Source organism: Oncorhynchus gorbuscha, linkage group LG12 (assembly GCF_021184085.1).
Source record: "Oncorhynchus gorbuscha isolate QuinsamMale2020 ecotype Even-year linkage group LG12, OgorEven_v1.0, whole genome shotgun sequence".
NCBI classification, from domain to species: Eukaryota; Metazoa; Chordata; class Actinopteri; order Salmoniformes; family Salmonidae; genus Oncorhynchus; species Oncorhynchus gorbuscha.
The window spans coordinates 28,005,225-28,017,826 of record NC_060184.1 but is presented as its reverse complement, the minus strand read 5'-3'; the positions used below and the strand labels follow the sequence as shown (position 1 = coordinate 28,017,826).

The window sequence follows — 12,602 nt, the reverse complement described above, 5'->3', positions numbered from 1 at the left end:
ACAATTCCCATAAGAGACACACTGGTCACATGACCAACGATACTGGTCCTCACATCTGCACTGGAATCCAGTACCATTTGGGAAGCAAACTGAGGACATCAGAGTAGATCAAGAAATAAATCAATATGACACTTAATCAGTGTGTAAGCAATTCAAAATATTAACTTGCACAATGAAGTCTTACCTGTAGACATGTTAACACCAGTGATTTGTATCAGATTGTTGATTCTGACAGGGTAAATAGCATTTCTCAGAATGGCTCTCAGTTGATCTATCACTGTAACGTCTGTGGTGTTCAGTTCAATTTCAATCATGTACTCATAGAGAGTCGGTGGTACTGTTGGAACTGAAAATGAACAATGTCAGTCATTAACTTGCTAATATTAAATAGATTTAGATCCATCATAATGACAAACATGACAAGACAATAGTAATGCCATGGCTCTTAGTACAATTCATCAGATATAGCTTTCTCCATTATTACCTGTTGTAGGAGAGATTGTTGTTGTTGTAGGAGAGGCTGTTGTTGTTGGACATGCTGTAAAGTCTTTAAGGTGAAGAAAATAGGATATTGGTTAGTTACATATATTAGAAAATGTTAACAAAAGTCAAATGTGTAAGGATGTTTGTTCTTACTTTGGTGGTGAACCGACTGGCAGTACTGTCCATCTGGAGGAATGGCATTGATACATCCACACGTTTCAGATGTGATGTCATCACAATTGCCATAAGAGACACACTGTTCACATGACCAACGATACTGGTCCTCACATCTGCACTGGAATCCAGTACCATTTGGGAAGCAAACTGAGGACATGAGAGTAGATCAAGAAATCAAAATGACACTTAATCAGTGTGTAAGCAATTCAAAATATAAACTTGCACATTGAAGTCTTACCTGTAGACATGTTAACACCAGTGATTTGTGTCAGATTGTTGATTCTGACAGGGTAAATAGCATTTCTCAGAATGGCTCTCAGTTGATCTATCACTGTAACGTCTGTGGTGTTCAGTTCAATTTCAATCATGTACTCATAGAGAGTCGGTGGTACTGTTGGAACTGAAAATGAACAATGTCAGTCATTAACTAGCTAATATTAAATAGATTTAGATCCATCAATATCCCAAAACAATTGTCATGCGTTTGTTTTGCAGGTAATTCATCAGATATATTTTGGTCCTACATTACCTGTTGTAGGAGAGGCTGTTGTTGTTGGACATGCTGTAAAGTCTTTAAGGTGAAGAAAATAGGATATTGCTTAGTTACATATATTAGAAAATGTTAACAAATGTCAAATGTGTGAGGATGTTTGTTCTTACTTTGGTGGTGAACCGACTGGCAGTACTGTCCATCTGGAGGAATGGCATTGATACATCCACACGTTTCAGATGTGATGTCATCACAATTCCCATAAGAGACACACTGGTCACATGACCAACGATACTGGTCCTCACATCTGCACTGGAATCCAGTACCATTTGGGAAGCAAACTGAGGACATCAGAGTAGATCAAGAAATAAATCAATATGACACTTAATCAGTGTGTAAGCAATTCAAAATATTAACTTGCACAATGAAGTCTTACCTGTAGACATGTTAACACCAGTGATTTGTGTCAGATTGTTGATTCTGACAGGGTAAATAGCATTTCTCAGAATGGCTCTCAGTTGATCTATCACTGTAACGTCTGTGGTGTTCAGTTCAATTTCAATCATGTACTCATAGAGAGTCGGTGGTACTGTTGGAACTGAAAATGAACAATGTCAGTCATTAACTTGCTAATATTAAATAGATTTAGATCCATCAATATCCAAAAACAAGACAATAGTAATGCCATGGCTTTTAGTACAATTCATCAGATATATTTTCTCCATTATTACCTGTTGTAGGAGAGATTGGCTGTTGTTGTTGGACATGCTGTAAAGTCTTTAAGGTGAAGAAAATAGGATATTGGTTAGTTACATGTATTAGAAAATGTTAACAAATGTCAAATGTGTAAGGATGTTTGTTCTTACTTTGGTGGTGAACCGACTGGCAGTACTGTCCATCTGGAGGAATGGCATTGATACATCCACACGTTTCAGATGTGATGTCATCACAATTCCCATAAGAGACACACTGGTCACATGACCAACGATACTGGTCCTCACATCTGCACTGGAATCCAGTACCATTTGGGAAGCAAACTGAGGACATGAGAGTAGATCAAGAAATAAATCAAATGACACTTAATCAGTGTGTAAGCAATTCAAAATATAAACTTGCACAATGAAGTCTTACCTGTAGACATGTTAACACCAGTGATTTGTATCAGATTGTTGATTCTGACAGGGTAAATAGCATTTCTCAGAATGGCTCTCAGTTGATCTATCACTGTAACGTCTGTGGTGTTCAGTTCAATTTCAATCATGTACTCATAGAGAGTCGGTGGTACTGTTGGAACTGAAAATGAACAATGTCAGTCATTAACTAGCTAATATTAAATAGATTTAGATCCATCATAATGACAAACAAAACAATTGTAATGCCATGGCTTTAGGTACAATTCATCAGATATATTTTCTCCATTATTACCTGTTGTAGGAGAGATTGCTGTTGTTGTTGGACATGCTGTAAAGTCTTTAAGGTGAAGAAAATAGGATATTGGTTAGTTACATATATTAGAAAATGTTAACAAATGTCAAATGTGTGAGGATGTTTGTTCTTACTTTGGTGGTGAACCGACTGGCAGTACTGTCCATCTGGAGGAATGGCATTGATACATCCACACGTTTCAGATGTGATGTCATCACAATTCCCATAAGAGACACACTGGTCACATGACCAACGATACTGGTCCTCACATCTGCACTGGAATCCAGTACCATTTGGGAAGCAAACTGAGGACATGAGAGTAGATCAAGAAATCAAAATGACACTTAATCAGTGTGTAAGCAATTCAAAATATAAACTTGCACATTGAAGTCTTACCTGTAGACATGTTAACACCAGTGATTTGTATCAGATTGTTGATTCTGACAGGGTAAATAGCATTTCTCAGAATGGCTCTCAGTTGATCTATCACTGTAACGTCTGTGGTGTTCAGTTCAATTTCAATCATGTACTCATAGAGAGTCGGTGGTACTGTTGGAACTGAAAATGAACAATGTCAGTCATTAACTAGCTAATATTAAATAGATTTAGATCCATCAATATCCAAACAAAAGACAATTGTCATGCCATTGTTTTTCAGGTAATTCATCAGATATATTTTCTCCTACATTACCTGTTGTAGGAGAGATTGTTGTTGTTGTTGGACATGCTGTAAAGTCTTTAAGGTGAAGAAAATAGGATATTGCTTAGTTACACATATTAGAAAATGTTAACAAAAGTCAAATGTGTAAGGATGTTTGTTCTTACTTTGGTGGTGAACCGACTGGCAGTACTGTCCATCTGGAGGAATGGCATTGATACATCCACACGTTTCAGATGTGATGTCATCACAATTCCCATAAGAGACACACTGTTCACATGACCAACGATACTGGTCCTCACATCTACACTGGAATCCAGTACCATTTGGGAAGCAAACTGAGGACATGAGAGTAGATCAAGAAATCAAAATGACACTTAATCAGTGTGTAAGCAATTCAAAATATAAACTTGCACATTGAAGTCTTACCTGTAGACATGTTAACACCAGTGATTTGTATCAGATTGTTGATTCTGACAGGGTAAATAGCATTTCTCAGAATGGCTCTCAGTTGATCTATCACTGTAACGTCTGTGGTGTTCAGTTCAATTTCAATCATGTACTCATAGAGAGTCGGTGGTACTGTTGGAACTGAAAATGAACAATGTCAGTCATTAACTAGCTAATATTAAATAGATTTAGATCCATCAATATCCCAAAACAATTGTCATGCCATTGTTTTTCAGGTAATTCATCAGATATATTTTGGTCCATTATTACCTGTTGTAGGAGAGGCTGTTGTTGTTGGACATGCTGTAAAGTCTTTAAGGTGAAGAAAATAGGATATTGGTTAGTTACATATATTAGAAAATGTTAACAAATGTCAAATGTGTGAGGATGTTTGTTCTTACTTTGGTGGTGAACCGACTGGCAGTACTGTCCATCTGGAGGAATGGCATTGATACATCCACACGTTTCAGATGTGATGTCATCACAATTCCCATAAGAGACACACTGGTCACATGACCAACGATACTGGTCCTCACATCTGCACTGGAATCCAGTACCATTTGGGAAGCAAACTGAGGACATGAGAGTAGATCAAGAAATCAAAATGACACTTAATCAGTGTGTAAGCAATTCAAAATATAAACTTGCACATTGAAGTCTTACCTGTAGACATGTTAACACCAGTGATTTGTATCAGATTGTTGATTCTGACAGGGTAAATAGCATTTCTCAGAATGGCTCTCAGTTGATCTATCACTGTAACGTCTGTGGTGTTCAGTTCAATTTCAATCATGTACTCATAGAGAGTCGGTGGTACTGTTGGAACTGAAAATGAACAATGTCAGTCATTAACTAGCTAATATTAAATAGATTTAGATCCATCAATATCCCAAAACAATTGTCATGCGTTTGTTTTTCAGGTAATTCATCAGATATATTTTGGTCCTACATTACCTGTTGTAGGAGAGGCTGTTGTTGTTGGACATGCTGTAAAGTCTTTAAGGTGAAGAAAATAGGATATTGGTTAGTTACATATATTAGAAAATGTTAACAAATGTCAAATGTGTGAGGATGTTTGTTCTTACTTTGGTGGTGAACCGACTGGCAGTACTGTCCATCTGGAGGAATGGCATTGATACATCCACACGTTTCAGATGTGATGTCATCACAATTCCCATAAGAGACACACTGGTCACATGACCAACGATACTGGTCCTCACATCTGCACTGGAATCCAGTACCATTTGGGAAGCAAACTGAGGACATGAGAGTAGATCAAGAAATAAATCAATATGACACTTAATCAGTGTGTAAGCAATTCAAAATATTAACTTGCACAATGAAGTCTTACCTGTAGACATGTTAACACCAGTGATTTGTATCAGATTGTTGATTCTGACAGGGTAAATAGCATTTCTCAGAATGGCTCTCAGTTGATCTATCACTGTAACGTCTGTGGTGTTCAGTTCAATTTCAATCATGTACTCATAGAGAGTCGGTGGTACTGTTGGAACTGAAAATGAACAATGTCAGTCATTAACTTGCTAATATTAAATAGATTTAGATCCATCATAATGACAAACATGACAAGACAATAGTAATGCCATGGCTCTTAGTACAATTCATCAGATATAGCTTTCTCCATTATTACCTGTTGTAGGAGAGATTGTTGTTGTTGTAGGAGAGGCTGTTGTTGTTGGACATGCTGTAAAGTCTTTAAGGTGAAGAAAATAGGATATTGCTTAGTTACATATATTAGAAAATGTTAACAAATGTCAAATGTGTGAGGATGTTTGTTCTTACTTTGGTGGTGAACCGACTGGCAGTACTGTCCATCTGGAGGAATGGCATTGATACATCCACACGTTTCAGATGTGATGTCATCACAATTCCCATAAGAGACACACTGTTCACATGACCAACGATACTGGTCCTCACATCTGCACTGGAATCCAGTACCATTTGGGAAGCAAACTGAGGACATCAGAGTAGATCAAGAAATAAATCAATATGACACTTAATCAGTGTGTAAGCAATTCAAAATATTCACTTGCACAATGAAGTCTTACCTGTAGACATGTTAACACCAGTGATTTGTGTCAGATTGTTGATTCTGACAGGGTAAATAGCATTTCTCAGAATGGCTCTCAGTTGATCTATCACTGTAACGTCTGTGGTGTTCAGTTCAATTTCAATCATGTACTCATAGAGAGTCGGTGGTACTGTTGGAACTGAAAATGAACAATGTCAGTCATTAACTAGCTAATATTAAATAGATTTAGATCCATCAATATCCCAAAACAATTGTCATGCCATTGTTTTTCAGGTAATTCATCAGATATATTTTGGTCCTACATTACCTGTTGTAGGAGAGGCTGTTGTTGTTGGACATGCTGTAAAGTCTTTAAGGTGAAGAAAATAGGATATTGGTTAGTTACATATATTAGAAAATGTTAACAAATATCAAATGTGTGAGGATGTTTGTTCTTACTTTGGTGGTGAACCGACTGGCAGTACTGTCCATCTGGAGGAATGGCATTGATACATCCACACGTTTCAGATGTGATGTCATCACAATTCCCATAAGAGACACACTGGTCACATGACCAACGATACTGGTCCTCACATCTGCACTGGAATCCAGTACCATTTGGGAAGCAAACTGAGGACATGAGAGTAGATCAAGAAATAAATCAATATGACACTTAATCAGTGTGTAAGCAATTCAAAATATTAACTTGCACAATGAAGTCTTACCTGTAGACATGTTAACACCAGTGATTTGTATCAGATTGTTGATTCTGACAGGGTAAATAGCATTTCTCAGAATGGCTCTCAGTTGATCTATCACTGTAACGTCTGTGGTGTTCAGTTCAATTTCAATCATGTACTCATAGAGAGTCGGTGGTACTGTTGGAACTGAAAATGAACAATGTCAGTCATTAACTTGCTAATATTAAATAGATTTAGATCCATCATAATGACAAACATGACAAGACAATAGTAATGCCATGGCTCTTAGTACAATTCATCAGATATAGCTTTCTCCATTATTACCTGTTGTAGGAGAGATTGTTGTTGTTGTAGGAGAGGCTGTTGTTGTTGGACATGCTGTAAAGTTTTTAAGGTGAAGAAAATAGGATATTGCTTAGTTACATATATTAGAAAATGTTAACAAATGTCAAATGTGTGAGGATGTTTGTTCTTACTTTGGTGGTGAACCGACTGGCAGTACTGTCCATCTGGAGGAATGGCATTGATACATCCACACGTTTCAGAGGTGATGTCATCACAATTCCCATAAGAGACACACTGTTCACATGACCAACGATACTGGTCCTCACATCTGCACTGGAATCCAGTACCATTTGGGAAGCAAACTGAGGACATCAGAGTAGATCAAGAAATAAATCAATATGACACTTAATCAGTGTGTAAGCAATTCAAAATATTCACTTGCACAATGAAGTCTTACCTGTAGACATGTTAACACCAGTGATTTGTGTCAGATTGTTGATTCTGACAGGGTAAATAGCATTTCTCAGAATGGCTCTCAGTTGATCTATCACTGTAACGTCTGTGGTGTTCAGTTCAATTTCAATCATGTACTCATAGAGAGTCGGTGGTACTGTTGGAACTGAAAATGAACAATGTCAGTCATTAACTAGCTAATATTAAATAGATTTAGATCCATCAATATCCCAAAACAATTGTCATGCGTTTGTTTTTCAGGTAATTCATCAGATATATTTTGGTCCTACATTACCTGTTGTAGGAGAGGCTGTTGTTGTTGGACATGCTGTAAAGTCTTTAAGGTGAAGAAAATAGGATATTGGTTAGTTACATATATTAGAAAATGTTAACAAATGTCAAATGTGTGAGGATGTTTGTTCTTACTTTGGTGGTGAACCGACTGGCAGTACTGTCCATCTGGAGGAATGGCATTGATACATCCACACGTTTCAGATGTGATGTCATCACAATTGCCATAAGAGACACACTGGTCACATGACCAACGATACTGGTCCTCACATCTGCACTGGAATCCAGTACCATTTGGGAAGCAAACTGAGGACATGAGAGTAGATCAAGAAATAAATCAATATGACACTTAATCAGTGTGTAAGCAATTCAAAATATAAACTTGCACATTGAAGTCTTACCTGTAGACATGTTAACACCAGTGATTTGTATCAGATTGTTGATTCTGACAGGGTAAATAGCATTTCTCAGAATGGCTCTCAGTTGATCTATCACTGTAACGTCTGTGGTGTTCAGTTCAATTTCAATCATGTACTCATAGAGAGTCAGTGGTACTGTTGGAACTGAAAATGAACAACGTCAGTCATTAACTTGCTAATATTAAATAGATTTAATCCATCAATATCCCAAAACAATTGTCATGCGTTTATCTTTTACGTAATTCATCAGCTATATTTTGGTCCTACATTACCTGTTGTAGGAGAGGCTGTTGTGGTTGGACATGCTGTAAAGTCTGTAATGTGACGAAAATATAACATTGCTTCATTGGTTCAACAGAAATAGGAAAAATATCATGACAATTAAATCTATAAAATACAGGACTTTGGCGTTTACTTGGGTTTTGAACCGACTGGCAGTACTCTCCATCAGAAGGAATTGCATTAATACAGCTACATGGTTTATCTGTATTTTCTTCACATGCCCCATAGATGGCGCAATTGTTACACGACCATCGATACTGGTCCTCACATCTGCACTGGAATCCAGTACCATTTGTGTAGCACACTGAAAAACAAAATATCAGTATAAATCATCATTTTCTACGATTTAAATAAAATAATTCATCAAGAACTTAAATATTTCTTACCTGTAGTAATGTTGAGATCTGTGATGTTGATCATGCTACTAAGTGCGAATGGTAAACTGAGGTTTTTCAGAAGGTTCTTCGGTTCGTCTATGGCTTTTAAGTCATTGACATTGACCTCAACTTCCACAAAGTACTCCAGAAGAGTTACAGGTTCTGTTGAATCAAATATATGGAACATGCATTTGCATTGTTATATCAAACCAGAGCAGTTATTTGTGTTATTAAATTGCAATTTGAATATCAAGTTTATTCAGTTTTTATATCAAGTTTATTCATTAATACAGATTCAAGTATTTTATAAACAAATAATAAGTTACTTGTGTATGGCTGGCAGTACTGTCCATCAGCTGGATTGGCATTGATACATCCACATGTGTCACCAGTGATGTCATCACAGGATCCATATGTGACACAGTTGTTATATGACCAACGATACTGGTCCTCACATCTGCACTGGAATCCAGTACCATTTGGGTAGCACACTGAAATGGAAATGGGTTTCAGGACATGTGCATGTAAAACAAAATGTCAATCAATTATTTTTCTCCTACATAATTAGAAAAGCAATCTTTAGCACTAGCAAGTCCAACAGTATAACTACCAGTAGTGATGTGCACGTCAGAGATTTCAGTGGAGTTGTTGATAGTGAGGGGAAGACTTGTTGAATTCACAGCTGACTTAATTTGCTCTATTGTTTTGATGTCTGACACGTTCACTTCAACATCAATTATGTAGTTCCATCGATTGGATAATACTGTCAGGACTGAAATAGAGGAAAGGGTGACGTTCAGGAGAAGAGTCCCTATGCCCTTTTTAAATACATGGTTTGAATTGTCATTCAAGAGGATGATGTTTGGCTTTGCAAGATCATTTAAAGGTGATCCGTTGACTAAACTCACCTGCTCTTTTTCCCCTAACATGTGACAGATGTGGGTTGTACTCTGTGTTGAATGCCTTTAACAAGAGAATGAAAGTCAGTACCCACATTTACATTTGCTTCAGAGAGTCCATATCATCTTAGAATATTTTCCACATTTAGAATATCCTGTTTGATAGGTTTTGGGGGTTTCAAGGGTGGTTCAATACTGTATGATCATCTAATCACGAGACTCCACACTAACCAGTTCAACCATTAATATGTCCCAAAAAATCATGGTAGTTATGGTGCAAGAACTTAACAGTAGACCGCATAACTCTTACTAAGATCATCAAGACGCTAAGTTTCTCATATTCTGTTACATTTGTTCCTAAATATTGTCGGAAGGTTTCTATTGGACAGGATGAGGTATCGTTAACATAATACCTGTGAAAAAAGGCTGGAAATCTCAATGACTTCCCGTGTTTCCAAAACAGAGCATGTCACCAGGAGAACAAGGACACTCAACCCATTCTTTGTTATTGCCATTCCTGTTATGGGGAAACAAGGCAAAGGAGTTGAGAAACAAAAAAACAGGAAGAACTGTAAAAACCTACATTCACTATAATGTACACAATAAAACCCCACAGGTAACTTTTCTGAAGCACTTATATCATGCACGCTTCATTTAAAAATGCCCATGGAAGTATCTATTGTTTCATTTCATGATTTGTAATTCTGAGATAAAAAAATTTAAAAATCTGATTAAGCTGAATCAAGGGACTTGTGATATCATCTTCATTATAACCTTATGTAATGTGCTAATTGAAATAATGAATCTCATCTGGACTTATTGTACAAAAACACTTAGTGTGCAGCCATTTATTTGTAAGTAGGAAAGACCCTGTTTGAAATGTGATCTGCTATTCTTTACAAAACATTTATGTTATGTTAAGTATAATAGCTGAAGTTCATTCCTCATTCCTAGAATGCCATTGCCTAGAATGTCCCTGTCCCTGGTGAGTGGACAATTCCTCACATGTTCCAATGTCATGTGGAAATACATTATGTAAGACAATTCATTGTAAACAACATATAATAAAGAGGAAGGGAAAGGGGGAGACCTAGTCAGCTGTACAACTGAATGCCTTCAACTGAAATGTGTCTTCCGCATTTAACCCAATCCCTCTGAATCAGGGAGGTGCGGGGCCTGCATTAATCAACATCCACGTCTTCGGCGCCCGGGGAACAGTGGGTTAACTGCCTTGCTCAGGGGCAGAACGACAGATTTTTACAGCTCAGGGATTTTTTTTGTCAGCTCGGGGATTCGATCCAGCAACCTTTCGGTTACTGGCCCAACTCTCTAACCGCTACAGAGTATTCCTCCAAAAAAGTGTCACAATACATTTCTGAATGATGTGCGGACGGACGTACTGTAAGAAATTCATATCACATAAATATTATTTCAAAGTGAAAATGTTACTGGATTTCTGAAAATATAAATACATTCTGCTGCATATGGAAGTCGACATTCACTGAATGAAAAACAGATTCTGTATATCTCATCTAACATTATTGATACCCATATTATGACAAAAGTACAATCATAAAAATGGAAATGGGTTACCAATAGCATGGTAGGTCTATAGTCAAAGAAATGTACTTGACAACCACCAAATGTACCATGCCAAACAGATTCATCTTATATGTAATGACAACATGCTTTACTGGCATAATCTCAGTTCTTGTATGGCCATATTGGTCACATCTATGTCGTGGGCCGGGCCCCAATCCCTGGTGTAAAAGACTAGGGCTCTGTTGTCCTTTTATAGGCCTGCTCTTCTGATTTAGATTAGTAGCCTTCTCTGCGTGAAGGTAGTTGACATTTGATTTAGACATTTCCAGTCCCTTTGTCTGTGCCAGTCTGATGACTTCTTAGCCAGCTTCACTGTCAGTTCTGAATGGGGGATCCTACTGAACTGTCTAAATCAAGTGGCAACTCCATCCTTGGACACGTTGCTATGCAAATCAAACACACTTCTGAAAGTGCAGTGTGGGAAAAAATGTATTTTATGTGCCATATTATTGTTCAGGTACAATTAGATTTTCATAAATATTTAACTTTACCTTTATTGGCCACACTGCTCTTCCTATGATCATTAGCACGTTGATCACTGAAGTGCTGATGTCCAAATTGTTGCAGGTTTGTTCAAAAGCAGTTGACATCAGTCATCAATCGTGTCATGTCTACCGCACAAATATAAAAAAAAGGAACACAAGAAAAACAAGCTTGATGTTTAAAAAAATTAAATCGAATTATTTAGCTTTTCAGACAGGAAAGGATCTAATAGGCACCCACAACAGGCGCCAGAATAATATAGGCACCAGCATGCAACAGAAGAGGGAATTGAAAGACACCAGAAAAATATAGGCACCAACAGGCTACAGAATATTTATATAAACACCAATAGGTAGCAGAGAAAACTTAATGGAGCTACTGCTACCACTACCAGAAAGTCTTACGTATAAAACTTGACAGCACAAAATATCTTTAACTAATAAACCAACTAAGGAAATCAATGTGACTACAGATAGCGTATTGTTGGGCCAGTCAGGGCAAATGAATCAGTTGAAAACATGGAAACTCAGATAATCAATCTGTGCTCCTGATATGCACTGTTATTTGATGTTGCTTATATCTGGCCCCCCAATGGTGGAACAAACTCCCTCACGACGCCAGGACAGCGGAGTCAATCACAACCTTCCGGAGACACCTGAAACCCCACCTCTTTAAGGAATACCTAGGATAGGATAAGTATCCCTCTCACCCCCCCCCTTTAAGATTTAGATGCACTATTGTAAAGTGACTGTTCCACTCGATGTCATAAGGTGAATGCACCAATTTGTAAGTCGCTCTGGATAAGAGCGTCTGCTAAATGACTTAAATGTAAATGTAAATCATGTCAGACCCTAAGTAATAATGAGTTACAGATACAACAGAAACATTTAGATTTGTATTTAAGCCTCAACTCAGAAAGGAGGTCAGTCTCATTACCATTCAAGTGAAGATCCCATGTAGGAGAATTTCTGTCTCTTCCCCCCCCTCCTTTTAACATTGACCTAAATTATTATTCAGTTCTTCACTATCATCCTCATCTATCATTTCACTGAAAAACAAACTAACAAAAATACCTTACCTTGCTTCTCCTTACTG

The 12,602-nt window shown here is 37.4% G+C and overlaps 1 protein-coding gene and 2 long non-coding RNA genes across 3 annotated transcripts; all 3 read right to left on the bottom strand.

Moving 5' to 3' along the window:
* Window positions 1-1,898: 1,898 nt before the first annotated feature.
* LOC123990823 lies at window positions 1,899-2,589 on the bottom strand. The gene is made up of 4 exons (XR_006830722.1): window positions 2,576-2,589; window positions 2,282-2,443; window positions 2,017-2,187; window positions 1,899-1,927 (listed from the first exon to the last, which is right to left on the bottom strand). It is a non-coding gene; the product is annotated as an uncharacterized LOC123990823 (long non-coding RNA).
* A 4-nt stretch (window positions 2,590-2,593) lies between these two features.
* On the bottom strand, window positions 2,594-3,291 carry LOC123990822. Its single transcript, XR_006830721.1, has 4 exons — window positions 3,267-3,291; window positions 2,972-3,133; window positions 2,710-2,880; window positions 2,594-2,620 (listed from the first exon to the last, which is right to left on the bottom strand). It is a non-coding gene; the product is annotated as an uncharacterized LOC123990822 (long non-coding RNA).
* A 71-nt stretch (window positions 3,292-3,362) lies between these two features.
* LOC123990354 lies at window positions 3,363-11,637 on the bottom strand. Its single transcript, XM_046290928.1, has 28 exons — window positions 11,516-11,637; window positions 9,836-9,939; window positions 9,432-9,486; window positions 9,134-9,295; window positions 8,850-9,014; window positions 8,533-8,685; window positions 8,280-8,450; window positions 8,137-8,178; window positions 7,847-8,008; window positions 7,581-7,751; window positions 7,450-7,491; window positions 7,159-7,320; window positions 6,893-7,063; window positions 6,741-6,794; window positions 6,441-6,602; window positions 6,175-6,345; window positions 6,044-6,085; window positions 5,753-5,914; window positions 5,487-5,657; window positions 5,335-5,397; window positions 5,035-5,196; window positions 4,769-4,939; window positions 4,638-4,679; window positions 4,347-4,508; window positions 4,085-4,255; window positions 3,954-3,995; window positions 3,663-3,824; window positions 3,363-3,571 (listed from the first exon to the last, which is right to left on the bottom strand). Exons 2-28 carry the CDS (start codon window positions 9,935-9,937, stop codon window positions 3,363-3,365), a joined length of 3,504 nt encoding a protein of 1,167 aa, XP_046146884.1. The 5' UTR covers window positions 9,938-9,939; window positions 11,516-11,637.
* Between the last annotated feature and the right edge of the window lie 965 nt (window positions 11,638-12,602).

Bases quoted from the DNA above. Each gene is read 5' to 3' on its own strand.
- LOC123990354 (XM_046290928.1), bottom strand. From the start codon at position 9,937: ATGGCAATAACAAAGAATGGGTTGAGTGTCCTTGTTCTCCTGGTGACA. The intron at 7,321-7,449 runs GTAATGTAGGAC...GTTCATTTTCAG, and splicing joins AACAGCCTCTCCTACAACAG to TTCCAACAGTACCACCGACT. The intron at 5,658-5,752 runs GTAAGACTTCAT...TGATGTCCTCAG, and splicing joins TGGTGTTAACATGTCTACAG to TTTGCTTCCCAAATGGTACT.